The sequence below is a fragment of the Protopterus annectens genome, chromosome 8.part1 (assembly GCF_019279795.1).
Source record: "Protopterus annectens isolate FY-2018-M chromosome 8.part1, PAN1.0, whole genome shotgun sequence".
Taxonomy (NCBI): domain Eukaryota; kingdom Metazoa; phylum Chordata; order Ceratodontiformes; family Protopteridae; genus Protopterus; species Protopterus annectens.
Window position 1 is genome coordinate 20,217,031 of NC_056742.1, and position 23,453 is coordinate 20,240,483.

A 23,453-nucleotide genomic window follows, 5' to 3' on the forward strand; every position below is an offset into this window, starting at 1 on the left:
AGTATCAAGTCCACAGATTTCTGTACTTGTTTTTGTTTTTTATTTCTTGTCGTGTATAAACGTAGACTTTATCTTTGTCTCTAATAACGGATTGCTTAGATGACCAGTTGTGATTCACTTTATGCAACTTTTTTTTTTCCTGAAGATATGCAGCAGGTACTACAGGAAGCTTAAAACAATGCTACTAGGAAATCATTTGTGCAAGAGGAAATTTTATTTTCTAGTTTGTCAGCCCAAGAACATCGTTAGGCCTTGCCTGCTTCTTGACTATTTCTGTGGATTACTGTCCCCTGGCTTTTCTTATTTGTCTGATTGATTTGTCCAGTTCTGCTTCTCTGCCTTTGGATTCTCCCCTTTCTTCCTGGGTTTGTTGAACAGTTTTTGATGGAGGTTTTGCATATCTATCCACATAGAAAACAGGTAGCTCCTCCCTGGGATGTTAACTTTCTACATGAAATATTACTTTTTTCCATTTAAACTAGCTCATCATGCAGAACTGAAGTTTTATAACATGGAAGACTGTTTTTCTCATTGCTCTGACATCTGTTTTTACTCATTGTTGTGACATGCTAGGAGAGCATCTGAGTTACAAGGGCATGTATGGTATGTCAACCCTGCCTTGCTTTCCACAAAAATACCTTTTCGAAAACTAATCCTTTTATGCTTAGTGTTCTTGGAGCGTACCTTGAGGAAGCCTATTAATATCCCTGTTTATCTACTTGACCTAAGAACAAGGGAGAAAACATTCTTCACATTGTGGATATACACAAACAGATCCATGGCCACTTCATCTGCTTTTTAGGCTAGAACATCTGTTGACATTTGTGCTGCAGCTACGTGGACCACTAGTTTTGTCTTCATTACAAATTGGATATTTCTAGAAATAGAGCCTCCTTTGGTTCAGTGGTATTCTGAATATCCTTCCATGAGGGTCGCCGAAGAGCAGCGCAGCTGGAGACTTTGAGCACATTGAGGAAGAGTGAAAAGGACAACATCAGGATTAAAAAATGTTCTTACCATAACTAGGTATCTGTGTTGTCCATATTCATTCTTCCTCAACTTCCTTCTCATCCTTCTCCCATACAAAGCTTCAGAATTGACCTATTGGGACTGTATTGGAACCTACAGTTCCAGGTCTGAGTCCTGTCTTTATCTTCTGTCTCTGTTTATACCAAGTCGACTGGGCAGCAAACTCGATCTGGGACTTCCGTGATAGAGCAGAGTATTATGGGTACAGGGAGGAGCTTGAGATCTGGATCCCAAGTCTGAAATAAGTGGCAGAGTCTGATCTGAGGATTTGATCCAAACCCATACGCTGAGGAAGAATGAAAATAGACAATACAGATTTCTAGTTATAGTAAGAACATAATTTTTCACATTGTATCACTGTGAGATGTATTTCATAATTTGTGAATATATCTTTCTTCCCTTCTGTGGGCATTAAGCCTACCTTTCTGCTGTCTTGTTTATATGGGTCCCCTTCTAAAGCACAAATTGCCACAAGATCGGACGTCAGAAGACCAAAATGATAAAACTGACAGTCCATAAGCCTGAAACTTTTAAAATAGAGTCCCGTAATACCGAACCTATAAATTTCTCATTTCTTCTAGCTTTTACCTTGTTCTGAGTTGTGGTAGTAGCTTTTATTGCTGCTATTTCTTGCTATGGAGAATAAACGAACCAGATAAGAGTTTGTCTGTACAGTATGGCCGCAACAGGACTCTGACTGTTGTGTAATGTCTAGGGGTGGAACACTTCAAGTGATCTGTCTGTAAGGCTTTTATTACCATTTTTATTCCTTCTGTGTGGCATGCAACACTGACTAAAAGACTTGCTACCCCCCAATTTAGAGACTGATAACCACAAGGAAAAGGACAAGAATAGGCCCAAATGCATGGACAAGGATCAGGAGTCCAGAAAAGAGAAGGCATGATGAGTCTCCTGCTGCCAGACCTTTGAAAGTACATTGGTTGGAACAAACTGTCTTCAGCTCCTTTAATATCGCTAACATCGGCTTCTTCTCCCTTCGAGAAAATTGTTGGCAAATTGCCCAGGTAACTGATCTGAAGTCTTTCTTTTGAGAGGGAGCTTTCAAGATTCCTTTCTCATCCTCTATCAGTCTTCAGTCAAATACTTCAGGTCCTTAAAATGAGCATTAGAATTGGTTCTGGATTGTATGATGAGGGGCTTCATTAACATGCAGATAAAGGTGATCTTCTGGCCCCGTCTTCTTCCACGGTGGAGCAGGCTGGCCCCTCATTCTCTATCTTTGCTCCTTCCCCAGTCTGACTTTCAGATCCAGTGGTATCAAAGCCAGCTATCCAGCAGGAGCCTGTGACTTTGGTGCCAAGATTCACCCCAACTTTGGCTTTAAAGTTTTATGATCCACTCAAACCTGAAGCTGTTGGATTCAAGTGGATCTTTAGACTGGTGTGTCTGTCAGCATTTCAACATCATGGTGGGCCCCTGCTCTGTGTTTGAAACGGTCATCGAGTCCAAGGTTCTCATCCCCTCCTTGGGTCCATCTCCTCTGTCAGGTTTGGGGTTTTCTTAGTTGAAGTCACTTTTCTCTGTCCTACTGAGGGATAGTGCTGGTACTTGAAGGAGGTTCCTCTGGTCAGGTTGATGTGGGCTCCCTCTTCAAGGTTATGTGGTAGATCATTGCCTCTACCCCAAGAGCTGCTACTTGAGCACCATTCTATCTCTCTCTTGATCCACTCATACAACCCTGGGTCAGAGCTGTGTTTATTCTCCCAAAGTTCTGCCCATCAGCAGACTCAGACCTCTGAAGACTAAGACTCTCTGCCACCTGAGGCTGTGAAGAAGAGGAGGCAAAATTAACTCCCCTGATGAGTTGATCATTTCTGATGCTGACTGAGGATCAAGAGGGATGCTCTCAAACCCTTCCTCGAGACCTAAACTTTAGTGATATTTTTGAAATCCTGCATCATTGGGGAGTTTGTCCCATAGACCCTCTCAGGATGAGCGGGTCCTGTTTGAAGCATACATCTCGGCTCCCTCACCTCCTTGCATGGTTCTTCAGGTAGACTGTTTTAGCAGTCTGCCAGCTGGAGTGTGTGTAGGACCTTGACTGTTCTGCTGTCCCAAGAACATCTCTAGGGTGCCAGACAGAATTTAGTTGCAAGAGCTTCAGAAAAAATTAACTCCAAAGATGATTCCCATCCAAACATAAAACATGACTGTGGTTTGATACATCAACAAGCAGGGGGGGAACCATGTCACATGTCATACCTTCTATGCCTGGAAGATATTAGTGTGGCAATGGGCGATTGCCTCTCGCTGCTTTTTGACAGCAACCTCAGACTACCTATCTTTAGTTTTGCTGGCATTACTCCTCTAGAAGCTGGTAAGAACAGTGAGTTAGGCATGTCCTCTGTGGTTGCTGGGTAGTCTGTCAGGCAAGGGAAAATCTCTCTGAGGAGGGAAGGTACAATACTTGACCATAAATCTGGGTTAGTGTCTCATCATTGGGTCTGTCATTTTTTTGGCCGTCTCCTAGAAAAGAAAACAATGTTTAGGCCATATTTCTTCTGTTGAATGAGATGGAAAACTTGATAGGTTTTGCTAAGGGCCTCTTTCAAGCCTTTAATTGTTTAGTTTCCGATTCCTCACGGAGTTTGAAAGAAAAGAAGTTCTGTCTGTCTGATACCGATTCTCAGTCAGAAGAACTGATTGATTTTCAATGTAGTCCTCCAGTTCCTGTGCTACAGGACGTAGACTGACACTAAAAATAATTTTCCTCCGATTTTTCCCCCCAAGGAGATGTTTCATTCTGGCTATAGTTTCAGAAAAAAATAGTAAGAGAAGAGTGTGAAATTCCAGTATCGCGGAAATTTTTTGCAGCTGGAATTTCCTCAACCTGCTGCTTTTCATCCCGTGCCACCAGCTTTTAGATGATGATTCTCATGACGGCCTATAGCGTGACTTAGTCAACCCACTGGCCCTAAAAAGTCTGATAGATTGTATACGGTCCAGGAAGACCCACAAATATCTTTGTTCCCTCATCCCAAATTGGACCCTGTAGTTCTGCTGCCAAACAAATTGTGAAAGCTGCCCTATTCTTTCAAAAATTGAAAAACTTTTGGTGGACTTAGGAAGAACATAGGTCCTTCTAATTTAGCCTTCACAATTGTCAGGCTCTGGTGTTAAACTATTTACTTGTTTTGAAAATATGAGAAAGGTTATTGCTAATCTCACCTCTTCAGATACTGACTTCTTGGAATTCTTAAAGATCCTCTTGTCTCTGGTAACAAAGCACCCTTTAAAGTGTTAGAGACTGCTGACGCTCTATCTAAAGCTGCTGCTACTGGATTAGGAATGAGAATATTTGCTTCGTTACATTCACAAACTTTATCGAAGAATATCAAAGCTGAAGTAGTGAATTCTCAGCTTGATAGAGAAGTATTTTTAGACCCTGATTTTCCGAGACCATAAAAGATTTAATGAAAGAGGAAGCTTAATTTGGGGGTTATGCAGATTTTTCAGCCCTTCTTCCCAAGTTTAAGGGTTATGCAGATTTTTCAGCCCTTCTTCCCAAGTTTAACAAGAACTATCCTTCCAGTTCTGGACTCTTTTATAGGAAGCAGAACAAACAGTCTCAATGTACAGGCAAATAGAATTTCAAAATGTAATAGCAAAGAGGCTCAGGAAAGAAGAGGGAACCTTCCCAGAACAAAAGACGGTCCAAAAAAACAGACTTGACTATATGCCCATTCAGGGGGTTTTCCCCTTCCCCCATGGCAGCCAGTTAAATCTTTCCTAAAGTCTAGGTCTTTATTTTCATTAGCAGTATCAAATCACCTCTGAAAAGTAGGTTCTAAAATTCATACAGAAAAGTTGCAGTTGGCAGTGATTCTGTTCCTTCTTTCAGGGGATTCCTTCTTTCTCAAATTAAACTTATGTTTCTTCTAGTCCTGGAGCAAATATTCTCTCTAGGGGTCAAAGAACTAGTTCTTCTACAACAAATGCTTATTCAGTCATGAGCCTACTGACAGCCACTACAGTTTTTCTATCAAGTGCCTGTGAGGGACTTGAAGGCAGTGATGAAGTTTCATGTTTTTTATACAGGTGGACCAAATTTAATTGGGCCCTGAACCCTTATTAGTCACTACTGATGTGGCAACTGAGGAACACCTCCAATATTCCCCTGAGGATTCTGTCCAAAAATTTCACTGCTAGTACTATTAGACTAATAGTCCTGTAGTTTCCTGGGCATTTCTGTTCTCATGAAAGTGATAATATTAAGTAATACTCTGACATTATGAAAAAGCAGATGACATTTTATTTAATAAATATTTCCGTTTTCCTGTTTGTAAATGGAGAAGCATGGAGACCAGATGGCTTAGTGGTTAAGGTCTATGCCTCCCATGCACAAGGTCTGATCCTGACCTCCGACCAATGCCTGTTTGGAGTTTGTATGTTCTCACTTTGTCTCCATGGAGTTTCTCCCATGTCCAAAAAGCATGTTGAGTGTTTCTATCTCAAGCTCATCAATGAACGGAGCTGTGGGCAGCAGCACAGACTACATGGTGCCCTATAGGGGGAAGAGTTGTACAGACCAACCACTTCAGGCATCTACTGTGGTGCGCAGTATCCTCGAGAGAACACTGATCGGACTGCACGCTGTGGCAGGGCTAGCCATTTGGTGTAAAATATGGCTCTAGGTGATTTATTCATGTTGATTAATGTCGTCAGAAATGGGCATGGTAGTTACCAGTGATAAGCGGGTCGAGGACCTGGCCTAGTCTGACCCACACCAGGGACCCGTGCTAATGGTGGGAGGGGTATATGTGCCCCTATTCACCAGTGTGTGCCTGCGATAAAGCCCAGCAGCCCTGGGTCAATAAGCTACTGGCTGGCTGGTGTCTAGTTGCCCAGCCTGGGTTACCAGGGATAGCACTGTTGAGTAAAAAAATGGATTTAAAACCAACCAACCTGCCAAACATGAACTGAGAATTGCTACGCTTAATGTAGGTTCACTGACGGAACGCAGCTTGGAAGTGGATGACATGATACAGAGGAGGCTAGACATCCTATGTATCCAGGAGACTAGATGGAAGGGCAGTGCAGCAAAGCCACTTGGGATTCAGAGTCTGCTGCTCAGGTGGAGGGCAGGCTAGAAATGGTGTAGGAATTGTGGTGAGAGAGGCTTCAGAAGGCAGTAAGGGATATCAGAATTAATGACACTCATAGCAGTCAAGACTCCAGTGTAGTGATAGGGCAGTATTCATAATCTCAGCCTGTGCCCCACAGCAGGGTTATGATAGTGAGGAAAAGAATGCATTCATACAGTAGTTGCAGGACCTACTAGATAAAGCAGGACAACATGAATTGGTGGTGATAATGGGTGACTTGAATGCACATATCGGGACAGACGGAACAGGATACGAGGACTGCCTGGGTCCACATGGGTGGGGCAACAGGAATAAGAAGCCATTCTAGTCTTCTGTCTGGCAAATGGCTTGATGGTAGCCAACACATGGTTTAGAATGAGACTGTCACAAGATCACATACATTAGTAGTCAACATGCAACTCAGACTCCTTCCTAGTAAGGAAAAGGCCCTGGGGCAGAATCCACGATTGCAAAGTCATTCCCAGTGAAACAGTTGGCCCACAGAATAAACCACTACTGCCACAATCAGCTGCAAGCAGTGGTCAGAGAAAGCTCTAAGGTCAACCGAGACCAGGCTGAAGACCTGGAAGTTGACTGGAGAGAAAGTACAACAGTTCAAGGAAATACTCAGGGCTGTAGCACCCCAAGAAGAGGAGGAAATAGGTGGAGTTGAAGAATGGCAGCGCCTAAAAACAGCATGTGTTAGGACTACAGAAAAGATATGTAGTCGAGCCAGGTATGGAAATAAGGTACATAAGGAAAGCTGGTGGTAGAATGCAGAAGTCCTGGAAGTCATCAAAAGAAAAAGTGCAGGAAGAAGTGGGAGACAGAAAAGACTGACCAGGCTAAGAAGCACTACTGGTTGGCTAACAAGCTAAGAAAGAAGTTGCAGTAGCAAAGAATAGGGCATCGGAGACACTGTACCAGCTTTCTAGAAAGTGACTCAGTAACGGGCACAAAGAAACAGGTTGCAAGGCAAAGACAGAACGATAAAGAAGATAGTCAGACACCCTTCATAAGGGATGCTCAAACAACCTGTTCAGCCCATAGGACATCAAAGGCAGATGGCAGGAGTGTTTCCAGCAGCTTCTGAATGAAGAAACCCCCACAGAAGCTGTACTGCCTCAGAAACAGCCTACAATGAGAGAAGAGGAGCCCACCCTAGAAGAAGTAAGAACCGCACTAAGGGAGATGAAGTCAGGGCAGATATGATAAAGATGCTGGGTGAGATAGGGGAGAAATGGCTCCTGAGGGTACTAATAGCAGTGTGGAGAGAAAGGCACATCCCAGATGACTGGAGAATAAGCATGCTTGTGCCAGTGTAGAAGAACAAAGGGGGCATCACAACTGTGGGCAGTACAGAGGCATCAAACTCCTATCACACTGCATGAAAGTTCTGGAGAGGGTGATTGATAAACGGATAATGGATAAGCAGAGTAGTAGAATGTAAGATGGGAGATGAGTAGTTAGGATTCGGATCAGGATGCAGCACAACTGACCCGATGTTTGCATTGAGATAGATACTTGAGAAGAAGCTAGAGATGAGGGGAGTGTCTAACTGGGCATTCCTAGACTTGGAAAAAGCATATGACAAGGTCTCAAGAAAGCTGATCTGGGCAGTACTGAGGTGGTTTGAAGTCCCAGAAACATTGGTAGAATTAGTGCAGGCTATTCAGCCTCACAGAGGGGGTTCCCTTTAGGTGTACATCAGGGTTCAGCTCTGAGCCCATTGCTGTTCATACTGATGATGGACTACATTAGGATCAACAAAGCTGCTGTATGCAGACGATGTGGCAGTCAGGCAGACTCTGAGCTAGAACTTCAGATTTGCATTCCATTCTCCTATCCTTTGCTGAAGGCACAAGGGATGAAACTAAGCACAGATAAGATGGGTGGTAATGGCAGCAAATTGAGGAAATCAGAAGATGCTGAGAATAGAGATAGAAGGAAAGATAGTGAAACAGGTAAACAGCTTCAAGTATCTGGGAAGAGGAGCTGAGGAGAAGGTTAGTCTGAATGAAGAGGTCAAAGCTAGAATCAGAGGGGTGCAGCCAACTGGCATAGAGTATCAGGTGTAGTCTATGACAGAAGAATGCCAAAGAAGATGAAAAGCAAGGTGTACAATACAATGGTGCGACCAGTACTACTGTATGGTACAGAAACCTGGGCAGTAAAGGCAGAACAGTTGAAGCTAGCGAGGATGGAAATTATGTGCCTGAGAAAGGTGATAGGTTGCACACTGTGGGACAGATGAAGAAATGAGGACATAAGAGCAGAAGCCAAAGTAGCTCCAATTGCAGAAACGATCAAAGTGAACCGATTACAGTGGTTTGGGCACATGTGTAGAAAAGCAGAAGACAATCTGGTGAGGAAGATTTGGGACAGGAAGAAGGTAAGAGGAAGTGAGGACATCCAGCAAAGAGGTGGATGGATTGTGTGAAAGCTCTGACAGTTATAAGTGTTGAAGGCAGGAGTGTGGCACTGAATCGAGAGAGTTGGTGACAGTTAACACGATACCCCGACCCCATGTAGAAAAATGTATAAAAGGGGGCTGCTGAATGCTTCTCTATCATAGTGCCAGTTTGAAAGAATACTTGACTAGCAGTCTGAATCTTTGACTTGTATGGCCAGTTTTAACAGGTTGGGCTGATTATTACAAAGGCGTCACATAATTTTAATTGGATACTCATATTTTTTCTAAGAAATGACAAACATTTTATTGTTTACATCAAATGTTACATTTTGAGCAGTTTGTCTTGGATAAGCTTTGGAATAAAATGTGTGATACAGTCGAAGTACATTTTTATTTGACGTTTGTTGACGTGGTTAGTCCAACTGTGCCAACGCCCTTTTTCAGCAGAGGCCCGGGGAGAAAAGCTCCACAAGTGTTGCAAACGCATAGAGTAGTAAATCAGTGATTCAGTAAGGTTTAATAAGCATATCCTAAAGAAAACCTACATTTACACACCAAATAATTGTATACAAACTTGTACCACTAGGTCAAGCAGTACAATCTCTCTAGCTGTGGGTCAAGTACATGTATGAGAAGTACGCTTACAGGAATAAGAGTGGTTGCTGTGTGATTTACTTAAGTAGGACTCTGAGGTATATGTTGTAGGTTTCATTAGTTGAGTAGTAGTAGGGGAAAGTAGTACAGCCAGAGAGTAGACATGAAAAGTAGTGTGTGTGGGGGGGGGGGGGGGGGTAGGTGAGCGGATAAGTTGTAGGTGGAACAGTCATGTTTAGTAAAACAATATCTGACACTGTTGGCCTTGCAGAAACATTAAATTTGCATCTAAGACAAGTTGAGTCCATCTGTAAGCATGAACGCTTAAGAAATCAGCAAACTCGCATGTCCGCTTTACTGTGCAAACAACAAGCATTCGGTGATATTAGAATAGCTGCATTAAAACATCATGCGACATTGGACATTATTTTCCATAGATCTAATAATACGAGTTGTAGGACCAAGCACCATCACAAAGATGCCTTCTGGCCTTTCTGCTATCCGAAGCAGACACACACACACCACACACTTGTTATAAAGAATTCAGTCTGGGATTACAGAACTGTAAGCAGTAATGAGCACACACAGCACATGCTTTGATTTAACTAGCCGTAGCAACTTATCCTGTGTCATGGGATATGCAACTTTGACTACTCAAATGTATTATGAAGTTACTATTTAAATAATGATGGGATATGAACACACATTTCCACAATACTTCCCACACAGTTTAGTTGCTTTTATTGTAGACATGAAATAGACAATTTTCTGCTTTCATCACCTTTACATGGCCGGAATCTGGTCTCAGCAAAGTACTGTTCCCAATGACAGTAAAGGAAATAGCCATGGGGGTCTTTGGTGGTAGCATGAAGGCCAAAAGTAGACTTGGGATTAGGCACGCTGACTCAGCATTAATGATGAACTCTGAGTGGCAAAAAGAAACTGGGAGCCTCAAATGACATTATTGTTTATGTAACCAGTATGTTAACTAGCAGCATGCATCTTGGCAGGAATGTTGGTATCCCCAAGCAAAGGAAAGGATCTTACAGAAAAATTATACAAACCCAGCCAAGGAACCATCATGTTAGGGTCCATGATGTTCGAGCTTTGTGTTGTAGGGTCTCATGGGTAAATGATTAAAAGCCCTTGACTACACATACACATAACTAAACCAGCATTCACATTGTTAAATGCAGTGTCAGTAAGTTACCAAAAAAACATGTATAGTTCTTTATCCTGAGTAGAAACAATATTAATTGATAGTGATTTAAAAAAAAAAAAAAGATATTAAGTACCTGCCGTAACACCATGCTATCCATTGCTCTAGCCAAGGTGTGAATAAGGAAGGTGGACTCCCAACTTTATCCAGATTTTCATTTAGAATGACTACTTCAACAGTGCACATTAGGAATTCGGAGAAGCAACCAGTGAATAATGGAGAATTAAAAATTAAAAAGCTAAAACTCAAAGGATCATAACCATAGTTCCATTTTTAAAGACTGTTAAATATAAATATTCCACAGTTTGTTTAAAGAATACAAGTAGTGCTACACTGTCATTAGAGCAAATATGTTTTCATTTATCCATGAGTGATAGCATCTGTACTAGTTTTAATCCTTGTGCATTCTATTTAATGACCAACCATGTTGCTTCCATTGTACGGAAAGCCTTCTACATGGCCCACCTCATAAGTAAGAGTATCTAATCCAGGGACAAGGTCATAACATCCCTGTGTTTTTCCCTTATAAGGCCCATTTATTAAGTACAATGCACCTAGCAAAGCACATGCAGCAGCTGGAGCGACCACAGAGGTTCCTCACCAGGAGAATCCAGGGCCTCAAACATCTACCATAGATGGGCTAAAAGCCTTATCCCTTTAATCAGTTTCATACAGACTTCTCAGAGGTGACATCTGTCTGACATACATGGTGATCACTGGTGCATATCCACATTTCAAGCTCCATGCAAGTAACCCGCATGTGCGGCCTCAACCTGGTCTGTGACATCACCATCAACCTGGTGTGTGAAATCAACAAGACTTTTTGGCAGGACAGATTTGTGTCCCAGAGACTGCCCCATCTGTAGAATAGACTCCCTGTTCACATCAAGCAGAGTACCTGTTTACCCCTTTTTAAGTGATAACTGGATGGGAAAAAGAAAATATACACTTGGGATTCCACCAGTGTCCCTACTGGACAGGGGCATTGGGTGCTTATTTGTCTAAACATGGGCTAAACCCTTGGCTAGGCTTATAAGAGCCCCAGGGTCAATACCCTAGTAACCTCTTATGATCCTAAATTCTGGTTGTCCTTTAACTGTCTACATCTAGAGTTTTTGTTTTTTGCAGACCATTAACCTATTCGCTTTCTCTGTTTTGTTTAATATTTTCAGAATTCAGCTCAACGAGTCTACCATGGAGACATAGCAGTGCATATGATTATGCAAGTTTAATCTGGCTCATCTTGCCTTGAAGAAAATTAGGTCCATATGCCTTAAATTTCTTGGATTATATTTTTAATTGTTTGCATTTTTGTTGATCAAGTTAACTCTAGAGGGTTTCCAGAAATGTCCCAGATAAGCTGTACAGGGCAAACATGTGAAGAAAATATGAAAAGTTAAAATTATGATCTGATGTAGTCTTTCCTCCTCACAATAGGGTCTCTGATCTGGCTCAGCCACATATTACAGACTGGGATCCAACTCTCAAGCTCCTCCCTATTACCCATAATGTACTACATCCACCCAAGTACCTCCGATCTTGTTTGCCGCTTAAGCGTCTGGATGCGGTCTTGTGCTCTCAAGCTTGTGGGAATTTTTTTGGGATTTTGAGAACTTGTGTTCGCTTTCTTTGTAAGTCCTCCCTCTTGTACATTCTTTCCTTCTCTCAAGGGTGTGTGCATGATGCACTTTTTTTCAACGTCTATAAGAAAAAAAGTCATTTAATTAGTTCTTATGTCTTCAGTAGTTAACCTTAAATTTAATCTTATAACATTAATATTGTAGTTAAAATTGTATTGTTAATATTGCAATGCAACTAGGGTCACATTAGTATCATGTAGCTGGAACGTTTGTTTTTGGTGAGCTTTACTTTGTGCTGGAGGACAAGCCTTCACTTGGTTTCAAATGTTGCACTTCTTGTGAGCATAAAATCCCCAACTAGGATGCTTACAAGGAGTGCACATATTGTTTGGGGGCTGATCATTTAAAAGCGTATTGTTCTGTCTGCACTTCTTTTAATCCACGTGTGTTGGCAGATAGAAGGAACAAATTGATTCTCAGGGGTCTTTTTCCTTCCTCATCTCCAGAAGCTCGGATCCCTTCCTTGGCTTCTTCTCCTTCAGCTTCCGCAAAACAGGCAAAAATGCAGTCCCTCCCTGTCTCCCCAGTGGACCCTCTAGAGCCCAAGAAATCTTTGGATCTGACTTCCTTGGATCCGAAGAAATTTCTTCTCCCTTTAGATCCATCAGCATCTTCGGATCCAGGGGATATTATTATATCATCTCCTCCCTTGTCTGCTCCTATGTCAGATTCAAGACCTTAGGATCCACCAATATCGACAGGCCCCAGCTCACTTTAAGTCCAAATGTTCCTGACCCCCTCGTCTGCGTCATCCAGGTCCTTTAGAAGCTGGTCTCGGGCGGATATAGACAGGATGATGAGATTCCTCAAGGTCCAGATCCAGATGGGGGTAGCCTCGGCTCCATCCCCTGTCAAATCCGTGAGATAACCTGGCCATATCATCCAGACTCCTTCTCCGAACCAACCTTTGGGTTTGGAGTTGCAGGATTTGGGACTGCCATGTGCCAGGCTCTGTGCAGGGGAAGCTCTCTTCTTCAATGTCAAGGTTATCCTTGATTAGCCCTGTTCCAGTTCTCTCAGAGCAGAGTGAATCTCGGAGCCTTGGCGTCTGTGCTGGGTCTGGGGGAATGGGGTCAGCTCCATCTTCGTCAGAGCTATCTCTTCCCCTAGGCACCTCGGCAGTTGATAGCGCTGGTCCGGTCCCTTCTGGAGGGTGGGGATCTGAGGCGAGTCTTGGCTGTTTTCCCTCTGAGGCTTTGGCTTCGGGGGAGACGGAACCACTCCCGGTCTGATGGCTTTTCAAGTAGTGGAGATGTTTTTTCCCAAGCTGGAGATGTGTCAACACATGTCCTGCAATCCACCCCTATACCCCTGTCTGATCTAGCTCTTGAGTCCATTCGTCTTGTAGTGAGTCTTCCTGTCCTGAGCAGCTTCCAAGATCTCTCTGGTTAAGAGGGATCCCCTTCTTCCGACACTTCCACAGAGTGCCTTGCTGAGGAAGTCCCTTGGAAGAAGACGTACAAAAGGAGGCACATTGACTCCACTGGGGGAGTCCTTAATGAGGACACTGACTTCGATGAGGGGGAAGGATCCCCCAATCCCTAACTGAGGATGTCTCCTTTGGAGACATCCTAGAGATCCTGAAACAAAAAGCTGGGTGGTCTGCCCAACCTCCTTCTGAGGAGTCCGTTCTCTTGGAAGTGGTTGGGACAGGCCCATCTACATCCTGGATGACACCCCTGGTGGATACCCTGGTTGATTTGGTATCCTGTCTGGCATGGAAGGAATCGGACACCATTGAGCCCATACCCAAGTGACCTGATCTATTTCTGGTACCTCCAGCAAAATGGAGACATTGGAGCTAGGGGCCCGTAGTTGATGCCATCATGGTTGCAGCCACTAAGAAAGAGCTGGCAGAAGAAACTGCCAATGTCCATTTGCCTAACAAGGAGTTTAGAGCATTGGACAGGATTGGGAAATGCATTTACACCTCTGCCACCTTAGTTTAATGATCTCAGCGCAATCTGGCCCATTTTACCCAGCTTCAGAGTGATATGGTCAAGGAGCTGTCAGCATCTCTCTAAGTGCATGCCTATGGAGAAATTAAAAAAGGTTTCTCCCAAGCTGACCACTCGTCTGTCACCAACTCATCAGTGAGTTTTATCTCCCTTATCATGGAGGGTACCTCACAAGCAGACTGTTCAGGACTTTCTCCCTAAGAAGGCATGTCTGGAAGAGGCTATATGAATTTGGGGGAGCCCTTTAAGTTTACCTTCATGAATTCGCCTTATATGATTGCTCCTCATTGTTTGGGCCATCCGTTCGAGATGCTGTCACCTGCAGCGACAAAGATGGGAAGACACTTTCTGCTGTTGGAATCAAATTTTCTACACCCCAGAGGTCCTTCTTTTGGAACCAGTGTGGAGGCAAGAAAATGTGGTTTTGCAAATTCCAAGGGCCTTTCCGGGACCTGCGCAGGAAACCCTCCACTAGAGGCAGAGGGGGGGGGGTTTGATGGTAGATGACGCCCTAGCGGCAGAGCAGCTTCACAGAACCAGGGCTTTACAGAAACCTTTTCCAACCAGCCTTACCAGCTGAAGCTCTGCCTGACTGTGGAGGCAGTTGGGGGCTGGCTAGCTTCTCACTCAGAAGCCTGGACTCGGACTCAAAACTGTTTGGTGCCAAGCATAATATTCAGAGGATATTATATTCCCTTTTTTCTTTTTCCCCCAAGCTCCAAAAACCTTCCCAATGTGCCATCCAGTCAGAGGGCTTAGGCAGCTCACGAAATTAAACAGCTGCAAAAAAGCCATACAGTAGGTCCCAGCCAAGCAAAAAGGATTCAGAACCTACTCCCGCTTCTTTTTAGTGCCAAAAAAGATGGGCCCAAGATACTTTCTGGATCTTAGCAAGTTGAACGGATATGTAAAGAAACTGAGGTTCCAAATGGTTACAGTTCAGTCTATTCTACCACTGTTGCACTAGGATGACTGGATGTGCTCGATAGATCTTGAGAACGTGTACCATCACATCAAAATAGACAGGCGCTCCAGGAGATATCTGAGCTTCTGGCTGAGAGCCAATCATTTCCAGTTCAGAGCACTGCCCTTTAGGCATACCACAGCCCTCCCAGTTGTTCACAAAATGCATGGCAGTGGTAGCGGCTTACATGAGGCTCAGAGGATTCCAGGTGTTTCCATACTTAGACAATTGGCTCCTTTACCGCTCCCACGAGATAGCAGCTAACCCATGCCATGCTTAATCCAGTTGTCGCATTCTCTGGGCATCGCCATAAACCTGAATAAATCCAACTGGACTCCTGTGCAGAACCTGAAATTTATAGGGACACAGCTTAACATGAGGCATTAGATAGCTTCTCTCCCTTTGCACTGCATAACATCTCTGAGGAATCGGGTACATGACCTGTTATCCTAACAGGCTCCCACCTGCACGGATGGTCTTACAAGCCCTAGGGTCTAGGTCTGCAGCTATCCTGTTAGTTTTTCTAGCCAGATTCTTCATGTGGGTTCTCCAATGGACATTGGTGGCACAATGGTCAATCTTTCTTCACATGCTGCCCCTTCCCATCAAAATGATTCCAATTTACAAGTGCCACCTCAACTGGTGGTTACAGTTGGACAATCTCCTCCTAGGCAGACCCTTCTTAAACAACCCCACCATAGCCACTGTGACCACAGACACTTCTAGTTCAGGTGGGAGGAAGGCATTACAATGGGTGAATGGTCCAAGATGAAAAAAACGCCAAAGCCAGCACAAAAAGTTCCAAGTCTAAATATTTATTGTAAGTAAACTAGTGCAAATTAAGCACTAAAGTTACAGCTTGATCCTCATACTAGTTTCGGAAAAACCTTCTTCAGTGAGGAGGGAAAAAACAAAATAGCAGTTCACTGATAAGCAAGGATGCTTATAAAAGAGGCAGGACCAATCAAAAATCAAAGCACATAATTTATGTGCATACATAATGTTTTAATGCATCTTGATAACCAAACTGTTTCCTTCAAATATAAATGAATATGTATGTTCAGTATAATAGCAAAAATAGGAACATTTGTCAATTGCCTTACATCTGAGTAAAAAAAGTGTCAAAACAGTGTCCTACTTATAAACAGTATATATAGTATATATTACCTAACTCAGAATAGCACACAGTCAGTAACAAATATTGTAAGTTGTGTGATGACCTGTAATCAATAATATATAATGTTTATAGCATAAATATGATATGTAGTTAGATAAAACATAATATCAATTACACCACAAATTATAAGGCCAGAGTTCAAATATGAAATGATCCGGTATGGAATACCTGACCAATCACTGTTCCAAATGTACAGTTATGTTTGATACTGAATGTGAATTGCACATCTGTAATGAAATACAAACAATAGTGATATATATAATCATCACAGTATAGTTCACGTTTCGTCAATCACAGCAAAAAATGAATGGGTATCTATGTCAACTGGTGGTCATTAGCATACCCCATTGGGGAGGTTTACAGGCTTTGGATTTTTGGTTAACCAAATCTGAAATATATCCACCAGGGTTCAACACACTGCTTATATGCATGTGTGAACATGTTCTCAATAAAAATGTCTTTTATTTCAATGCTATTGGCAATTGAGAGGAACAGCTATGGGTGCATCTTTTGCACCCATATATGCTGATCTCTTCATGGCATATCTAGAAGAATACGTGATTTATAATCCTCTACATAACATCTACCTTGTTGAAATGGACATTTGGAGGAGATACCTGGATGATTGCTGGATGGTGTGGCGTGCGGACACAGAATATCTTTCTGAATTTGTGGAATACTTAAACAATAATATATGGGGTATTGAATTTTCCATCACTTTTGATAAAGAACAGATTGACTTTTTGGATGTTACGATTTATCGTAACAAGGACCATACCCTGAATACGAAAACACAACGAAAGTATCCACAATTCAATTCTTTACTTCATGCTTCCAGCATGCACCCACGTCACACCATCCGCAACATTCCCAAGTCTCAATTTCTAAGAATGAAACGTATCAACTCCTCCCAAACTGATTATGATACAGCCAAACATGACTTGAGACACAGATTTTTGGACAGAGGTTACTCCAATTTTGATATTGAATCTGCCAGGATATGGACTGATAGACAACATAGAGATTCCTTATTAAAATATAAAAATAAAGATCAACATATTAAAAATGATACCATTAGATTTATAACCACTTATGGTAGGAACCATCAGATAGTGAGGGAGATTCTGAATCAAAACTGGAACATCCTTTTAGCCAATGACCATCTATGACAGATTTTGGGAAACAAATGTTCCATTACCTATAGGAGAGGGTAAACCTCTGAGCACACTGCTCTCACATTTTAAACATAAGGAGAGTGGTGGTGCCCAGTATAAACAACTCACCATCTCTGGGGATGAACTGTTAGGCACATTTCCTTGTGGTCATTGCAGCTCATGTTGTCAGGTAAACAAGCTTAAACAATTTACTAGTGCCAATACAAGCAAAGTTTATGATGTACGTACATTTGGCAATTGTTCATCTACTTGGGTGATCTATTTAGCTACATGCCACTGTAATGCATTTTATGTGGGCAAAACTTCACGTCCACTTAGAACTAGGATTAGTGAACATAGAAGTGAAATACGTAATAAAAAAACCACTAATGCTTTATACCAACATTCTACTAAACATACAACAGCCAATTTTATGTTTATGATCATTGATAAGGTTATGGGAAACAGACATAACCAATTGGGTTGGCAAAGCATACTCAGCCACAAAGAAAAATATTGGACCATCCATTTAGGAGCACTATTTCCACCTGGCCTCAATGAACATCTGGGTTAATCAGAATATGCATGGTTTACACATATGTTTTGTTTGTTTGCTATTTTTGGTTATCTATTACTCAGGGTGTTACATTGTTATTACATGGACATACCTGTTGGATGGTCTTCTTTGGAACTATATGACCACCAGTTGACATAGATACCCATTCATTTTTTGCTGTGATTGACGAAACGTGAACTATACTGTGATGATTATATATATCACTATTGTTTGTATTTCATTACAAATGTGCAATTCACATTCAGTATCAAACATAACTGTACATTTGGAACAGTGATTGGTCAGGTATTCCATACCGGATCATTTCATATTTGAACTCTGGCCTTATAATTTGTGGTGTAATTGATATTATGTTTTATCTAACTACATATCATATTTATGCTATAAACATTATATATTATTGATTACAGGTCATCACACAATTTACTGACTGTGTGCTATTCTGAGTTAGGTAATATATACTATATATACTGTTTATAAGTAGGACACTGTTTTGACACTTTTTTTACTCAGATGTAAGGCAATTGACAAATGTTCCTATTTTTGCTATTATACTGAACATACATATTCATTTATATTTGAAGGAAACAGTTTGGTTATCAAGATGCATTAAAACTTTTTGGTTGCCAATTATGTATGCACATAAATTATGTGCTTTGATTTTTGATTGGTCCTGCCTCTTTTATAAGCATCCTTGCTTATCAGTGAACTGCTATTTTGTTTTTTCCCTCCTCACTGAAGAAGGTTTTTCCAAAACTAGTATGAGGATCGAGCTGTAACTTTAGTGCTTAATTTGCACTAGTTTACTTACAATAAATATTTAGACTTGGAACTTTTTGTGCTGGCTTTGGCATTTTTTTTCAAGTTGGGTTGGCCATGCACAGCCGTACTTGCGAGGTAAAGTGTTTCTTACCCTGAATGGTCCAAGACACATGGTCCCATATTGTGACCAGATTGCATATCAATGTCCTAGAGATGAGGGCAGTTCTCCCAATGTTGCAAGCCTTTTGGGACACGCTCCCCTTTGGGTCTATTGCAGTACACACAAACAGCATATCTGTTGTCTGGTACATCAGCAAACAAGGAGGAACACATTCTTTCACCTTGTGCAGGGAGGCCATGAGGGTGTGGGAGTGGGCGATCTTCAGACCGCCGTCTAGTTGCCATGCATATCCCAGGGAAAACCAACAATCTGGCAGACAGACTCAGCAGATAGCTCTTTGTTCCACATGAGTGGTCCCTCCAATCAATAAGTGGCAAACATGATATTCAGTCATTGGAGTCAACCATGCTGGGACCTCTTTGCCCCTCCCCTCAGCAACAAATGCAGCAAGTTCTTCCCTCTGATCCCTTCTCTGGGGAGTCCCCAAGGGATGCACTAGTCCATGATTGGCCCCTGGGTATCCTGTATTTCTTACCCTCCACTTCGCTCATCCTGAAGTTTCTTCAGAAGGCAAGCAGGCTGAAGAGCTCTGTCATCCTCATTTCCCCAGTTGACAGATGTGGTTCCCCTTCCTCTGGTCTCATCTGAAATATCCTCCTTGGATACTGGAGCCAAGTCAGGACCTCCTTTCTCATCTGTCCAGGATGCAGCATCTGAATCTTCGTGTCCTCAAAATAACCACTTGGTTTCTCCATTTCCAACCCTCGTGAGATAGTTCAGCTTCTCAAAAGACTTGCACCAAAAGTCTACACCATTAAGTTTGAGATTTGTCATTTGGGCTACCAATAGAAACACTGCGTCTATTCAAGGAGGATGCTAGCTTCTCAAGTTTTCTTGTTGAGGCCTCCCATCAGGGACCCTTCCCCTCCTTGGGATCTCACTGTCTTGTTGCAGGCTTTGACTCGAGGGACCCTTCGAACCAGCTGCAAGTTGTGACATGAAGTTTTTGTCATGGAAGACCATCTTTTTGGTGGCTATAAATTCTGCTTAGAGAATTTCTAAAATACAAGCCTTATCCTGTAATCCTCCTGACATAGTTTTTCACAAAGACAGGGTATCTTTACGCACCAATCTTACTTTATGCCCAAAGTAGCCACTGAAAGCAATATCAGCCAATCTATTCAATTATCAGTTTTCTTTCCAAATTTCTCCAATAAAGGGGAGTATGTGCTTCACCTTCTAAGATGTTTACAGACAACTCCGTTTTTACCTGCACAGGACCAAGCAACACAGGAAGTCTGACAAACTCTTTTGTAGCCTTTTCACCAAATAGATTAGGACAGTGTCCAAAATTACCTTGGCAAAATTGATTTCTGGCTGCATTTCATACATTAAATCATTCAAGGGCCTGGAGTTAACTAGACCTCCCGAGTACATTCAACCAGGGCCATGGCTACTTTTTCTGCCTTGACATTCGCACTGCAGCGACATGGTGCAACAGTCGCACCTTTGTATTACACTACAAGTTGGATATTATCTCAAAGAGTAGGACCTTCTTTGGTTCAATGGTGCTCTGGTATATCCTTCCATGAGGGCCACCCGGGATCTACATATCTGGGGACTTTGACCCTATCATGAGGAGGACTGAAGAAGACAACATCAGATTAAAAGGTTATGTGTTGCCATAACTTGCCATCTGTGTTGTCTTCCTTCATTCCTCCTCACTTTCCCACCTAACCATCCCCCTGCTTTTTTGTTCTAGAGGATCCTGGAGTATGAAGGAACTCTTATGTTCTATGTCTGAGCTTCATCTGCTGTTCCTTTGATGTGTTTGTTAGATGCATGGAATCCGCAAACATGAGGTACTTGGGTGGCTGTAGTGCATTATGGTAATGGGGAGGAGCTTGAGAGTCTGATCCAAATCTGTAGAATATGACCAAGCCGGATCTGAAGGTCTGATATGAGACCCTATTGTGAGGAGGAAAGAAGGACGACAACACAGATGGCCAAGTTATGTTAAAACAAACTTTTATTCACAGCATTTAAAAACAAGACGTGCACATCACAAATTCACAGATAACCTTATATTATCACAGCCATATTTTTTTGTGTGTCCTGTAGTAAGCGAAGTACTATTTGTTCACAAAATTATACATTTTAGAGAAGCCTAAAATGTAATTTGTTTGTTGTTGTTCAAGGACTTTATAGATGAAATGTGCAAAATTCCAAAAATAACCATGGTGAATAATGTGATACATAACAATGAAGGCTATGGTGTTACCTTGGTCAAACCAGTGAATTCATCGGAAATTAAGGAGAAAATGCCATCAAAATGTAAAGGTGGGTAAACCTTGATATTTTTTGCTATTTAATGTGCTGCTAATTTAATTTAATTTCTGGAGGAGGAAATATTGATTTAAGAACAAGGCTGTATTTCAGAGAAAAGTACTTTCTAAACTGGTAACAACCATGCAACATCTTTGTGGAGACTGTCATATATATTTGCAGTGGTGTTAATGCTGACAATACCATCTTATAACTCAAGCTTTTATTGGAAAATGTTTTGAAAACTAGTTAGTGTTTCAATAACCATTCAGGCTAAGCACCTATTATCAGCAACAGATTTGCTCACTGAAATGTTGGCTTCAGAGTGAAACTTTACTGTTCAAGTTAGCTTGTGCACATTGTGCAAAATTGACAAATATGAAAAAATAGCTTTTTTAATAAACAAACGGCAGCTCTAATATTTAGAGTTCAGGCCAGTTGTAGATCTGTTCACAGAGGTGCTCATTTACAGTTCATATTTAGCAATACTGAGCAATACTATAGCATTAAGGACTCAATTAGTGTTCAAATAATGTAAAGTATATGTAAAAGCCATAATCACTTTTGTAATGGGTCTCCACTTTTGCCATTTCACTTGGTCAACCAACAACATTGTCGAAACCTAAATGGTTGAGTTCACATGATCAACAATGGAGTGTATCAACCATCTTGATTGAGATCGCAGTACAGTGGGGTTGGGGAAAGTACCCTTTTCCCCACTGTACTGCAGTCTTTGAGTTGGTATATATAATCAGCAAGGGTGTGGGGGAGGTGCATGAGGGCTCCATCCCCGCAAAAACATTGTTTTTTGTTTCTGTTTAATGGCAAACTGTATGGTCAGTCATGTGGTCTCAACCATGTGGATCTTGGCAGTGTCGTTAGTCAATTGAAGTAGATGCCTTTTGCAATAGTTGAACCTGTTTAGGTTATATCCTACCAAGGACATGACCAGCCAGCTTACCAAGACCACCTTCCATATGCTCTGACTGTCAGGAGCTCCAGCACAACTCCAAGTAAAAGGTATTTAGAACACCAAAAGCTTCAGAACTTTTTTTGCTGTTGAGGTGTGCTCCTTCTGTGGGCTTCATGGAAGTGAGTCTGCTAGCAGGCAAGTCACCCGCTGGGGAAACCTTAGGCACAGTAATTTTTCTGAGGATAATGTGTTCTTCTATTAAACTGTTTTTGGCGAGGAAACTTTTATACATCTAGTACTGTCTCTGCTTATTTATTAGCATTTGCTTACCAGTAAGATCTGGCTCACTACAAAAAGTTATTCCTTTTCAGCGGAGGCCTGAGGAGAAAAGCTCAAAGTACAGAAATCCAGTGCATACATAGAAATGTAATATACATGCAGTAGTTTTAAGTTTTCATGAACACAGTACACAAGTTTAGAAATCTCCAGCACAAAGCATATTCTGTGGAGAAATTTCATAAATGCTGTACATTAGATCAGGTTTCCAAATGCACAGTACTAACCATGGAAGTTTTTGGCAAATCTTGTCTACAGCAATGTTTAAGCGGTATTCACACCAACTGTACATTTATAGCCAAGATGCACAATATATTTTTGTCATGATGCCCCAGAATTTGTTACTATATGTTAAATTGTCTGAAGGTGGGGTACAAATTGACAAGTGTAACTATTAGAGAGAAACCATGGTAAGAGAGAGGATGAGAAAGCAAAAAGTAAAAAGAGCAGTTATGAAGATTTGACTAGAAAAGATGTTAGCAAGGGGAAGAACCAGGAGCAGGGCATAGGTCCTGCAGATTAGGTTTTACCAGTTTGAAGATATTATGATTATGGGTTTGTGTGAGAACGAGCAGTAGGGAGTCCACATTCTGGAGATGTATAAGGAGTATATGGGAGTCTCCATCAGAATTATATGATTTGGTAATCTGAAGGAGAACTTGGCCTATTGTTCATAGTATCCTAGTTGGGGAGTAAAGTTGTAATTTAAGTAGACATTGATCAGACCTGTAGAGAAGTTTGTGTAAATACTAGTTGGGAAAGACATAAATATTTTAGAAATTCTGACTTGTCAGGTAATTAAGGTGTTTAAGGGTTTTGAAGGGAAAGGTAATTGTTCCAAATCTTCAGACCTATCTTTTTAATGGAAATAAAAATGTTACTTCCATCTTTGCTCTTTCAAGAAAAAAATTCATACATGCTTCAGTAAGAAAGGAAAAGCCTCTCAAAATCAAGTACAGTTCAAAATGTCAGCTTGACTGTCGCCCTCTTCAGGCTCCCCAACACTACCACCAAACCTGGTGGTCTCCCCCTCTGAGTCTGCATCTTCCTTTTGTGGCACCAGATTGTTTCGGGCAAATGGGCTCTCAGTCATTCAAAACGGTACATTTGGCAATGGAAGTTTCCTCTCTCCTTTCCAGGGGATCTCTCTTTGCCCAGTAAACCAC

The 23,453-nt window shown here is 41.8% G+C and overlaps 1 protein-coding gene across 1 annotated transcript in view; it reads left to right on the forward strand.

The window, feature by feature from the left end:
* SHCBP1 (SHC binding and spindle associated 1) overlaps positions 1–23,453 on the forward strand; it is a 499,020-nt gene that overhangs the window by 378,814 nt on the left and 96,753 nt on the right. The window contains exon 17 of the mRNA XM_044081658.1: positions 20,912–21,053. Coding sequence (XP_043937593.1) covers positions 20,912–21,053 — 142 coding nt within the window. The remainder of the gene's footprint in view (positions 1–20,911; positions 21,054–23,453) is intronic.